This window comes from Dromiciops gliroides, chromosome 4 (assembly GCF_019393635.1).
Source record: "Dromiciops gliroides isolate mDroGli1 chromosome 4, mDroGli1.pri, whole genome shotgun sequence".
In the NCBI taxonomy this organism is placed as follows: domain Eukaryota; kingdom Metazoa; phylum Chordata; class Mammalia; order Microbiotheria; family Microbiotheriidae; genus Dromiciops; species Dromiciops gliroides.
The window spans coordinates 444,423,653-444,437,024 of record NC_057864.1 but is presented as its reverse complement, the minus strand read 5'-3'; the positions used below and the strand labels follow the sequence as shown (position 1 = coordinate 444,437,024).

Sequence of the window (13,372 nt, the reverse complement as noted above, 5' to 3'; positions counted from 1 at the left end):
AGCTGTGTGACCCTGGGCAAGTCACTTAACCCCAATTGCCTCACCAAAAAAAAAAAAAAGTTCATGACCCCAGGTTAAGAGCCCCTCATTTAAAGAATGTTGTTAAGTTCTTCATAGAGTCTCTAATTCTTCATCCTTTGCAACAAATCAGCAGCAGTAATTACCTTCAAGAAGAATCAAATTAGTGTAGAATAGTGGAAAGGGCACTAGACTTGGAATCAAGAAAAATTGGGTTTGAATTCCACTTGTAACAATTATTACCTATGGGCTCATCATCAAATCATTTAAATTTTCTGAGGCTCAGTTTCTAGACTTGCAAAATGGGAATGATAGTAGTAATTATAGGACCCACCTCACAGGGCTGTTGTGAGGACCAATGAAATATTATGTCTAAAGTGCTTTGCAAACCTTAAAGTTCTATATAAAAAAATAGCCATTTTAAAGAGTTTGCTCCCCATAAACACTGAAAGATGAGATATCCAAGTATTTAATAAAATTATGTTTCATATTGCATAGGTGAGATGGTGGTAAAACACTACTCCATAAGCTCCTTTGTTTGCCTCTCCAAAAAGCGTCCAAGAGCCATCCTTCCATTTACCTGCAACTTGCTTTTGTCTTCTGATGATGTCTATCATGGGACTATTGACATTAATAAGACTCAGTTCCTCAAAAATATGTCCATTTTTTTGGTCATTGGACAAAAATTTGAGATAGATTGCTTATAGTTAAGTTAATGATTATATAAATTATCTAAAACATTATTCTTAGTACCGTTTTTTGTTTTTTGTTTTTTGTTTTTTTTGGTGAGGCAATTGGGGTTAAGCGACTTGCCCAGGGTCACACAGCCAGTGTTAAGTCTGAGGCCAGACCCAAACTGAGGTCCTCCTGAATCCAGGGCTAGTGCTCTATCCACTGTGCTACCTCACTGCCCCATTCTTAGTACTTCTACAACTTGAAAGCACAGAGCTAGAGGGCCATTTAAATTTTTATTTTCTTTATTTTATGGGTTGCAATGGCCAAAGAATTCATCATTTAGTGGCCAACCTAAAGGTGATGAGCCCCTCTGTGCTAGGTTGGTCAAGACAATAAAATATAGTGGGATTTTTTTTTCTAAGAACTCTTAAAAAGATCAAAGGTGATCACAAGTGGATTAAGACAAAACTACACAGAAAAACTTGAAAATTTCATAAGAGTTAAGGTGTTTTATTTATGTTTATTTCCTTTAAAATTACCTACAAATAAAAATAAATATTCTACCAAGAAATGTGTTAAGAGTTTTTTTTTTGGTGAGGCAATTGGGGTTAAGTGACTTGCCCAGGGTCACACAGCCAGTAAGTGTTAAGTGTCTGAGGCCGGATTTGAACTCAGGTCCTCCTGAATCCAGGGCCGGTGCTTTATCCACTGTGCCACCTAGCTGCCCCAAGAGTATTTTAAAAATATAACCAATTACATGATATAGAGAGGCTGTAATGGTCCAGTCTATGGAAAGCTAGCCTTTGAACTGGGAAGACCTGAGATCAATCATGCTCCTGACACTAATGCATTGTTAGTGGAGTTGTAAACTGATCCAACCATTCTGTGGTCAATTATGTTGATAGTTTTCCTAATATTAAACCAGTCCTGCATTCCTGGTATTGATTCTAGAGAACAATTTGGAACTATGACCAAAGGGCTATAAAACTGTGCATACCCTTTGACCCAGCAATACTGCAATTAGCTCTGTGTCCCAAAGAAATAATAAAAAGGGGAAAGGATCCACATGCACAAAATATTTATGGATGCTCTTTTTCTGGTGGAAGAGAATTAAAAATTGAGGATATGCTCATCAATTGGGAAATGGCTAAACAAATTGTGGTATATGAATGTGATGGAATATTATTGTGCTATAAGAAATGATGAGCAGGCAGATTTCAGAAAAACCTGGAAAGACTTAAGTGGACTGATTCTGAATAAAGTGAACAGAACCAGGAGAACATTATACACAGTAACAGCAACATTGTTCGATGATTGACTATGATAGACTTAGCTCTTTTCAGCAATACAATGATCCAACACAATTCCGAAAGACTCATGGCAGAAAATGTCTTCCACATCCAGAGAAAGAACTATGAAGTCTGAATGAAGATTAAGACATACTATTTTCAATTTTTTGTTTGTTTTTTCTTTCTCGTGGTTTTCCCTTTTGCTCTGATTTTTCTTTCACAACATGTCTAATGTGGAAATATGTTTAACATTATTATACTGTATAACCTATATTAAATTGCTTGCTGTCTTGGGGCAGGGGAGGGAAGGGAGAGAGGGAGAAAAATTTGGAACTCAAAATCTTACAAAAATGAATATTGAAAACTATCTCTACATGTAATTGGGAAAAATATTATCAAGTAAAAAAACCTAAAAATGGGTATTGGAGTAAAAAAAAACCAAACCAGAATTTTACTACTGAAACATAGTGGCAGTGTAATCCTTGGCAAGTCACTTAATTTCTCATGCTCACTAATTCTAGTCATTGCAGAGAAGGTATGGACCCACATTGGTAAGAGGAGTTTCATCGTCTGGGAGTTCCCAATATCGCTGAAAGCACAGGTCCAGTCACTATCCCCTGTCCCTACATGTAACATGCAAAATCTCATATTTCCTTGATTCATCCTCTGTACTCTAAAATTTAAAAAATAATGGATTTCTTAAAGTAGATCCTTTATCATAAGATCACTTGATCACAGATTTAGAACTAAATCCTGGGAAGGGAAGAGACACAAAGGGGAAGGTCAGTTTCAGTGAAAATTCCTTACAGACAAACACTATGCTAGAGTCAACTAAATTCAACAAGTCTGATTGACTATGAAAAGTTCTGTGATGGATGATGGGGATGCAAAAAGAAATCCTGCTGGCAAGTAGTTTAGTCTAGGGACAAGAATGCAAATAGTTACAAAACAAAGTGTGAGATAACTGCAGGGAAGAAAAGACAAAGAAAGGGCTATGAGAATTTGTAGGGGGAAAAGATCACTTGCACCTGGGTGAGATGGAAGGGGGAGTGAAAAAAGGAAGGGGTGTCAGGGAAGGCAGTATTATTAAGAGATCATACCCAAGTGGGACTTTGAAAGAAGGAAAGGATTCCAGTAGACTGAGGTCTATTATGGTCATGGGAGAATGGTATGAGAAAAGCACAGAACAAGGGGTGAGAAGGACAAGAAATGGAAATGGAGAGAGATCTGGTTTAGCTGAAAGTTATGAATAAGTCTAGTGTGGAACATTTTGATTTAAGACTGGCAAGGCAGATTGGCGCCAGATTGCATCGGGTTTCTGTATGGAAAAGTGATGTAATCGAAGCATGCATTAGAAAAAGTGACTAGGAAGCAGTGGGAAGAGAAGAATTGGAGAAAAAAGAGACTGGAATAAGGAAAACCAGCTAGGAGACAATGCCATGTGAGCTATGTTATTATAATAGCAGGCAGAGAGGCCAAGATGGCTATAGTGTGAGCAGATGGGTGGGGACAGGGAGAGAGGCAAGAGATTCTACAGGCAGAGTCTACAGGATTTGGAGGGTGATGAAGAGGGAGGACAGTCAAAGGTAGGATATAGGTTAAATAAAAGCCTGAGTAACTTGGAAGATGGTGGTGCTAGAAATCCGAAATGGAGAAATTAGTGGGGAGAGCAGGGATTTGGGGGTTTTTTTCGGGGGGGGGATAGAGAATAGAGAAAACAGATTAATTAAACTTTAGATGTATCATTTGAGGGGCTAGCAGGGCATGCTAGTAGAGATAATTTGCAGGCAGTTGGGACTAAAGTTTTGAAGAAAAGTCACGTATAGGCAAAGATTAGGAAATTCTACGCACAGAGCCAATAAAAGGGTTGAGGTCTTTCAAGGAGGGAGGAGGGAAGATGGAGGATGGAGGAAATGGGAAGGAAGAGGGAGGGAAGGGGGAAGAGGGAGGAAGGAGGAGAGATGGTTAAAAATAGAAGCTTCAAACATACCTTTCCAACATAAAGCAAACTTAAGACTGCCAAAATATTGCCAGGCTTAAGTAAATAAGGGTCATCTTAACCAGAACATTCATTGTATTCAAAAGAATGTTTCTCAAGTGTTTGAAATGTTCTGTCTTATGGGTTAAATGTTTCCTCTTCATTCTTGTTTGACACAGCCCCTCTTCCTCCTCCCGCTGGCATTATACAATGTTTACCTTTAGTCCAGCTCAACTCAAGCAGGTACAGATTCTGAAGAAGTAGAATCTGAATTGAAGACGTTTGAATGAACCTCTCTAGAAATATCAATCATTTTATCAAATGAATTAGTGGGCATAAAGTGTTACTCAAACCTTAAGGCATTTTTTTATACATAGATCATTATTACAGCAAAGTTGGCTACTGAGAAAAGCTCCTATTTTTGATGTTGATTTTCATTATAAACAATTCAAACTTTGGGCCCACAGAAAAACAAAACATTCTTTCCTGTAGATGGGTTTAAGACAGCCAGGCCAGGTTTATCACATGTTGTATCTTTGTGCAATGCCTCTGGGAACAACAGAATACTGTTTTCTGACTCCATAATATTCCTTCTACTGCTGCTCTCTCTTTGTTGTTCAATCGTTTCAGTTGTGTCTGACTCTTTGTGATCCCATTTTGGGGGTTTCTTGGTACAGATACTGGAGTGATTTGCTATTTTCTTCCCCAGCTCATTTTACAGTAGAGGAAACTGAGGCAAACAGGGTTAAGTGACTTGCCCAGGGTCATACAGCTAGTAAGTGTCTGAGGCCGGATTTGAACTCAGGAAGATGAGCCTTCCTAAGTCCAGGCCCAGAACTCTATCCACTGAGCCACCTAGCTGCCCACTGCTGCTCTCTCTACCTTCCCTCACATCACATAAATTTTTCCCATAATTTCAGATTCTAAGGCTTATACATCCCCAAATTTATTATTTTGTAAATAGTATTTTTCCAATGACATGTAAAGATAGTTTTCAACATTCGTTTTTTTATAAGATTTTGAATTCTAAATTTTTTCTCCTTCCCTCCCATCCCCCCTTCCTAAGATGGCAAACAATTTGAGAGATACAACCCCAAATTTAACTACTACATTGTTTTTAGCCTGAGTAGTTACATATAGAACTCACATTTTATTGACAGGTAATCCCAGATCATACAATATAACCTAATCTAAAAAAAACCCCTTAGTTTCAGGTACTTAATTAAAAAAAAAATTGGGGGGGGGGAGCGGAGGAAGTGTTCAGACCTGTAGTGAACTCCCACTGTGGAGATTCAATTCTACAGATGCAGATCAGCAGCCCAATAGAAGCTTATAGGAATGAAGAATTACCTAGGGCATGGAGAGGTTAAATGACCTGTCTAGTGCATGCCCAAGGCAGTACTTGAACCCTGGTTTTCCTGACTCCAAAGTTATTCCCCTACCCCTACAGCTGCCTCTCTTGGTTCAAGTTTTATAAAACAAATTCATGGGGGCAGCTAGGTGGCACAGCGGATAAAGCACCAGCCCTGGAATCAGGAAGACCTGAGTTCAAATTTGGTCTCAGACACTTGACACTTACTAGCTGTGTGACCCTGGGAAAGCCACTTAACCCTCATTGCCCTGCAACAAAAACCCAAAAAACAACAACAACAACAAAATTCATTCCTTACTTTCACAATTCTGTAATATAAACTTTATATTGAGAGCTCTCTCTCTCTCTCTCTCTCTCTCTCTCTCTCTCTCTCTCTCTCCCACTCTCACTCTCACTCTCTCTCCCTCACTCATTTTAAATGATGAACATCTGTACAATGTATACATTAATCATCTTCCCAAGAGCTGCAAAGTATTAGAGAACTGATAAAGAATTACTTCTTCTTCAAGCAAGGCTAGCTCCCACCAGGTAAGTGTTCATATTCTTGGTTTTTGGGGGTTTTTTGGCAGGGCAATGAGGGTTAAGTGACTTGCCTAGGGTCACACAGCTAGTTTAGTGTCAAGCGTCTGAGGCTGGATTTGAACTCGGGTCCTCCTGAATCCAAGGCCAGTGCTTTATCCACTGTGCCACCTAGCTGCCCCAAGTGTTCATATTCTTAAAATATTCCTGTAACATATTAAATTAAAATTAAAGAAAAAGAAAAAAAACTTACAATGACAAGAGAAAGACCACCGTTCCCTGCAAGTTAACCACAACTGCAAGTGTTCTCCAGGAGCGAATGAAGTATCCTAGCAGAGCACACTGGGCAATTCCCACTGCAAAAAACAGCCCACCGATGGATCCTAGTTCACGGAGAAGACAATTGTTACTAGAGAAAGAACATTCCACAAGATCATTTCTGATCGCAGACGATGTGGGAAATCCTTTCCTATTGTAAGTTTGTCAATGAAACTGACAATTAAAGGACAATATAAAAATAGAATGACATGTAAACATCAATGAGAGATATAACCTAAAGATGGACAAATCAGTGGGACAGAAGTGAATCGTAAACCATAAACATACAGGTACTGTTGCAATGGCTTTTAAGAAAGCATCCAAATTCTTTTGTTATATTAGAATTTTGTCGTATTGAAAAATGATTAAAATAACTGGGCTAGCTGGCATAGTGGATAGATCATTGGCCCTTGAGTCAGGAGGACCTGAGTTTCACTGGCCTCAGACGCTAGCTATGTGACCCTGGGCAAGTCACTTAACCCCAATTGCCTCCACATAAAATAAAAATAAAAGAAAAAGAAAGAAAAAAAGAAAGAAATCAGTTAAATGGATGTTTGGAAGCTTTTTGTTTCATTTATTTTTGCTATCACACTAGATTTGACCTATGTTAGGATGAAACAATCAAGATATGATATATCTCCTTTGTAAGGTTAGACCATGGTAATCAGACACAAACCAGATTCTGAACTTTTTAGAAGTAATAGGAAGAGTACTGAATCAAATTGTCTTTCCAATACACAAAACATTTATCTCCTCTACATTACTCTGACTTTTTTTCCCCACTACCTTAACAAATATTTTCACAAAGTTCTTTCTAGGTTTTGTTGTTGGGTGGTTTTTCAGTTCTGTCCAACTCTTTTTGACCCCATTTGGGGTTTTCTTGGCAAAGATACTGGAATAGTTTACCATTTTCTTCTCCAATTCGTTTTTTATATAGATGAGGAAACTGAGGCAAACAGGGTTAAATAACTTGCCCAGTGTCACACAGCTAGTGTCTGAGTCCGGATTGGAATTCACGGAAATTACCCTTCCTGACTCCAGGCCCAGAACTCTATTCATTGTACCACCTAGGTCTCATTGCATGTCCCCAAATGTGTATCTAAAATATAAATTCTTCAGCTTGGCATTGAAAGCTCTTCTCAACGAGACTCTATACTACCCTTCCAATATTACCTCCCACTACTCCATTTCATGCATCCTATTCTAGATAAACTGGTCTGCTTAGTATTTCCTGAAGATAGTGTTACATGTTTTCTTAAACTTTTCCACAGAGACTACAGCTGTGGTTATGATATCTTTTTTATTTATTTATTTATTATTATTATTTTTTTTAGTGAGGCAATTGGGGTTAAGTGACTTGCCCAGGGTCACACAGCTAGTAAGTGTTAAGTGTCTGAGGCCGGATTTGAACTCAGGTACTCCTGACTCCAGGGCTGGTGCTCTATCCACTGCGCCACCTAGCTGCCCCTTATGATATCTTTAAGAGCCAAATGGAATATTGCCGAAAAGGTAGTTGAGAGTTTCTACTATAACTCTATCTATAATGTGCTTCTTCTAGTGGAATCAGAGGGAATGTGTTTTATCTTTAACTGAGGAATTGAGATAAAATATGGAGAAAACAGAGAAAAAACAGGGAGAAAGTCCTTTCTTGTGGAAACTATCTTAATTGATTGATTGATTGTTGTTCTTTCAGTGAATTGGACTGAAGTGAAGGAGGGCTGTGCAAAGTCACCAGCCTCACTTTCTCCTCCAGAGCCACCTGGGTCCAGTGGCAAGATATATTATCAGGGCAACTGGAGATAACTCCAAATGTTTAAGACAACTGGGGAAAGGTGACTTACCCAGTCTGTTACCCAGTCTCTGAGGTGAGATTTGAACTTAGGTCCTCCCAACTTCAGAGCCAGTACTCTATCCACTGCACCACTTAGCTGCCCCATATCTTAATTGATATATTATGTAGAAACAATATAAAAAAGAATGCTATCAAGCATCTACAAGGAAGTGGCAGTCCACAAGTATTCTAGAAAATGTTTCTTGTAGTACCTGAAGAGAAGGTGAAGAAAAAGTACTAACATTAATCTTGAGAAACATGAAGGAGATTCCTGAGGGATTTTAATTAATATCTATAGTGGATTGAATGGCAAAATCACGTTTCTAAAAGTGAAGAAAAGAAATATGCTGTCATATTGAAGATTTGAGATGACAGCCAAAATATTATAAATGATTATCTGGTTTATTATTGATCATTTGTTAATAAAGCATATCTTCATTCATTTAAACATACAGTTCCCCATAGGAGATTAAGGAATTTAATACAGAGAAATATGAGCAATTACTTTTTCCAAGTTTATTTAATAATCACATCTTGCTTACACTATTTGAATAGCCTTAAGCCTCTTCCCACTCCAGTATATCCTCTACTCAGTTCTGCCAGAGTGATCTTCTTAAAGCACAGGCCTGGCCCTGTCACCCCACTACTCAATAAATACCAGTGGCTCCCTATTAGTGCTAGGATTAAATATAAAGTCCTCTGCTCAGCATTTAAAGCTCTACATAACCTGGTTCCTTCCTCCCTTTCCAGTCTTCTTTAGATGTTACTCCTCTCCACACACATGCTATGTTGTAGCTACACACAGGCCTATTTGCTATTTCTTTCTTTCTTTCTTTCTTTCTTTCTTTCTTTCTTTCTTTCTTTCTTTCTTTCTTTCTTTCTTTCTTTCTTTCTTTGGTGAGGCAATCAGGGTTAAGTGACTTGCCCAGGGTCACACAGCTAGTACATGTTAAATGTCTGAGGCTGGATTTGAACTCAGGTCCTCCTGACTCCAGGGCCAGTGCTCTATCCACTGTGCCACCTAGCTGCCCCCTATTTGCTATTTCTAGTACAGGACACTCTTTCTCTCCATGGAATTTTCACTGGCTGTTCCCCAAGTGAAGAATGTTCTCCCTCCTCTCCACCCACTCCTAGCTACTCTGGCTTCCTTCAAGACTCAGTTCAAATCCAATCTACTCCAAAAGGCCTTTTCTAGTCTCTCACCACTGCTTTCTTCCTCCCAACAGATGTTAATGCCTTTCTTTCGGTAATTACCTCACATCTATGCTCTACATATCTTATATGCAACTAGTTATTTGCATGTCATTTTTCCTTTTGGGATGTGAATTCCTTGAGGGTAAGGCTCATTTTCACCTTTGTTTTTTTAAATCCCCAGAATTTAGCACAGTGGTTGGAACACAATAAGGGCCTAATATATGCTTTGATGTACTAATTGAAAAGGAAGAGTGTTTATTAAGGTTGGAAAGTTATCACAGAAAAAAATTACAAATGGCCTTGAATGCCACAATAAATAATTAATATTTTATTCTAGGGGCTATGACAAGTCACTGAGAGAATGAGAGGAGGAGTGAAATGATCCTATCTATGCATTAGAAAGATGACTTTGGCAATCATATGAAGGGTACAGTGGAAAGGGCAACAGAATGAAAAGTGGAGGACCCAGGAGGGGGTTATTAAAGTAAATCGGATGAAAGGTAATTATGACCCAATTTAGGGTGGTGGTGGTAGGAGCAGAAAGCAGAAGGGAGATACAAGACAGATGGCAGGCATAGGATGGAAAATATCTGAAACTAAGTAGATCCTGGGGGTAAAAGACAGCAAAGTTGATACTCAAGGTCTTGAGCCTGGTTATAGAATCACTGAAATATGCTCCCTCGGCAGCAGCCAAATGTTTTTTTTTAATATTTATTTTTATTTTGAACTTAAACACTAAGAAAGAATAATAGTTGTAGATATATAAAATAGGAAACCTATATTTCATACCACCTGCTTTTTAAAAAAGCATATGATCAATTCTATGTTATCAGAACTCTTCTGTTTATCTGTGTGTCCATCGGAACTTCTTTTTGTCTTCTGTATGCTTGTAAAATGTTATAATGGTTCTGTTTTATCACTATTCTAACCTTGTGCACTTCCCCCCTCCTCTTCCCCAATTTAAAACTGAGAGAAAAAAGAAAAAAAATTGTAATAACTAAACACAGTCTAACAAAATGAATTTACATGGTGATCATGCCCCAAAATGCATGCCTTTCCCTTCATCTTGTGTCCATCACCACCCTGTCAATAGGAGGGTAACATGCTTTATCAGAGGTCCTCTGAAGACATGGTCAAACATAGTTAAATATTAAAAAGCTGAATTTCTTTTGAATGCCTCTGTCCTGTTCAATGCAGTCTTGTAGTTCTGCTAACTTCATTCTTCATTAATTCACACTACCTAGAATCCTCTAAAATTATTTCTTTGATTGTTTCTTACATTAAAGGAGCATTCCATTCCATTTGTATACCAAAATTTATTCCTCCATTCTCCAGTTATTTAAGAGGAGATCTAAGCCCCACACCCAAAAATATCTCCCTTCTTTTTCCACCCTTCTCAATTCCTTCCCTTTTCTTTCCTTCTTTTTTCCCCCTTCTAATCCTTCTTCAGGAGCAGAAAGTTTTAATTTTCTTGTACCCATTCCCTTTTTGGTATTATTCTCCTTCTTAATCACCCCACCCCTCAACCAGGTTGAATTTGATATATTCTGACATCAAAATGTATTACATGTGGTCCATAGTCTTCTTTTTCCATGTTTGTATATCCTTCTCATGCACCTCAATTGTAAAAAACAGCAAGTGCCACTCCCATCTTCCTCATTTCTATACTAGTATATTCTTTTTTACCTTCCTTTCTCTTTCCCCTCTTTAACTCTTCAGAAAAGGACCAATTTTCCCTGTACCCCCACTCCCAGCACCTCTCATTTTTCTTATTTAACTCCCTTAATACACTTTGAAGATATTAATGTTCTGAAGAGACACTTGTTTCTTCTCTCCCTTTTAGAGTGTTAGAAGTATATCATTATACAGCTCCTTCCAACTGGTCAAGTAAATTTACCTTCCTAGATTTCTCTGGAATCATGTGCTATATTTCCAAATTCATACTCAGCTCTTTTCTTTTATCAGAAATTCTTCCTTTATTACAATAAAGGTCCATTTAAAAAATCTGTAATATATAACACTCAGCTCTGCAAGGGAAGTAATTTGTGGTTGTAAGGCTATATCTTTTGACTTTTGGAATATGATTCCAAGACCTCTTCTCATTTAAAATCAAAGTACCTTGTCTTGTGTCATCCTGGCTGTAGTACTTGAGATGCTTCCTTCTGAATATTTGCAGTTCATTTTTTGATGTAGGAGCTTTCGTTTTTACCTATGACATCCCAAGGACTTCCTTGTGGGATTCTTTCAAGAGGTGATCAGTGGATTCTGTCTAGATTTACTTTGCCCTATAGCTCTAATAGATTTGGCAAGTTTTCATTTATGATCTCTTGAAATACATTCTTTGACTTTTTTGAAAAAATCATAGTTTCTAGGTAGTTGAATGATACTTAAATTGTCTTTCCTTGACCTATTATCCAAGTCAGTTGACATCAGATATTTTCTTCTACATTTCAATCTTTTGATTTTGTCCTAATATTTCTTGCCATCTCATAAAGTCATTTGTTTCTCCTTGGTCTATTCTAATTTATAGGAAACCCATATTTTAGGTAAGGTTTACTGCTTTATCTTCTAAAGTACTTCTTCTTATTTTAATTCTTTCCTTCAGAGAATCTGTTTCATTTTTTAAAATTTCTTGTGTCATTTATTCTAGGGATTCATGTAGTCCTTGTGGAAAATCCATCAATTTAATCCTTATTACTGCTACTATGCATCAACTAATCAGCTTGGCTTCCTCTAATCTCCACTCTACTTGCTCCCGGGCAAGAAGGCAGGATCATAAATGCTATTGGTCAGCCAGAAATACATTCTTTTCTTTTTTCCTTTGAAAGCTATGCTTTTAAAAGCTATCCCATGAGAAACTACATGTCTCCATTCTGACCGTCAGCCTAGCTGTGTTCTGAGATGCTCAAAAGTCCCCAAAGGATGGCTGCCAAGGAAAGATGTTTTTTTATTTATAGCAATTTATACAAAGAAGTGTTATGAGCTGTTTTAGTGATAATAATACTGAAAAAAACTGAATATTTTGAAGCACTGAAGAAGGGAAAACAAAAAGGGGGACAAAGTGCATATCTTGAAGTACCAAAGAAAAGACAAAATACCCTAAAATGGAAAGTTTATGTAATTTTCATGAGCCAGTAGAACATTCTGGGTCAACCAGAAAAGAATTCTTATTTTTATTTTGATAGTGATAGATAGCATGACATAGTGGAAAGAATGCTGACTCTAGGGCAGCTAGGTGGCGCAGTGGATAGAGCACCGGCCCTGGAGTCAGGAGTACCTGAGTTCAAATCTGGCCTCAGACACTTAACACTTACTAGCTGTGTGACCCTGGGCAAGTCACTTAACCCCAATTGCCCCACTAAAAGAAAAAAAAAAAAAGAAAAAAAGAATGCTGACTCTCGAATCAAATCAGAGGCCCTAACTTCAAATCCCTCTTTTAATATTTACCACCTATGTAACACTGGACAAGTCACTCAGCCTCCTTGGGTTTCAATGGCCTCATCTGTAAAATAGCAGGGGTTCAACTGGATGGCCTCTGAGGTCTTGTTCAACTCTAGGCTAATGACCTATAAACCTTGGAGTCAGGGAGATGTATGTTCAAGTCTTGCCTCTGAATAAAACTAGTTGTGTTCTCATGAAATAATTACCTAACTTCTCAGTGCCCCATTCAATTCTCTAAGCCAAGCTGTTGATTTGTATATGTGGAGGGAGTTTCCACACCACAAATTCCCCATACTAATGAATCAGAGGCCCAAAGCAAAAAACAAAATCAATCAAACTATCTATTTATCTGTCATCCATCCAACTATCCGTCCACCTATCATCCATCCATCCATCTATTTATAGTTTTCTGTCCATATGTATGTGTCTATCTATCTATCTCTATAGCTATATACATCTATCTATCCATCTATCAATAGCTATATACCTCCTCTCTCTCTTTCTCTCTCTCTCTCTCTCTCTCTCTCTCTCTCTCTCTCTCTCTTTCTCTAGTGAAAACAATTCACTGATGACAGAATGATTATCCCTGACATTCCTTCTTTTAGCACATCCCAAGGCATATGCAATGACTGCCAAATTCCATACTCCTACAGCACAAAGGAAAAGCCTCTTCAGGCTCACCTCCTCTTAGCACCTCTCCAGTTCTTGACAATAGAAGATAAAGTTGTTGTATCCCT

At 38.0% G+C, this 13,372-nt stretch overlaps 1 protein-coding gene across 2 annotated transcripts in view; it reads right to left on the bottom strand.

The window, feature by feature from the left end:
• Positions 1 to 13,372, bottom strand: part of SLC22A15 (solute carrier family 22 member 15) — a 94,146-nt gene that overhangs the window by 41,921 nt on the left and 38,853 nt on the right. For both annotated transcript variants that reach the window (XR_006356203.1, XM_043999626.1), the window contains exon 5: positions 6,105 to 6,234. Coding sequence is in view for 1 of the 2 variants with exons in the window: in XM_043999626.1 (XP_043855561.1) it covers positions 6,105 to 6,234 (130 nt within the window). In the remaining variant the exon portion in view is untranslated. The remainder of the gene's footprint in view (positions 1 to 6,104; positions 6,235 to 13,372) is intronic.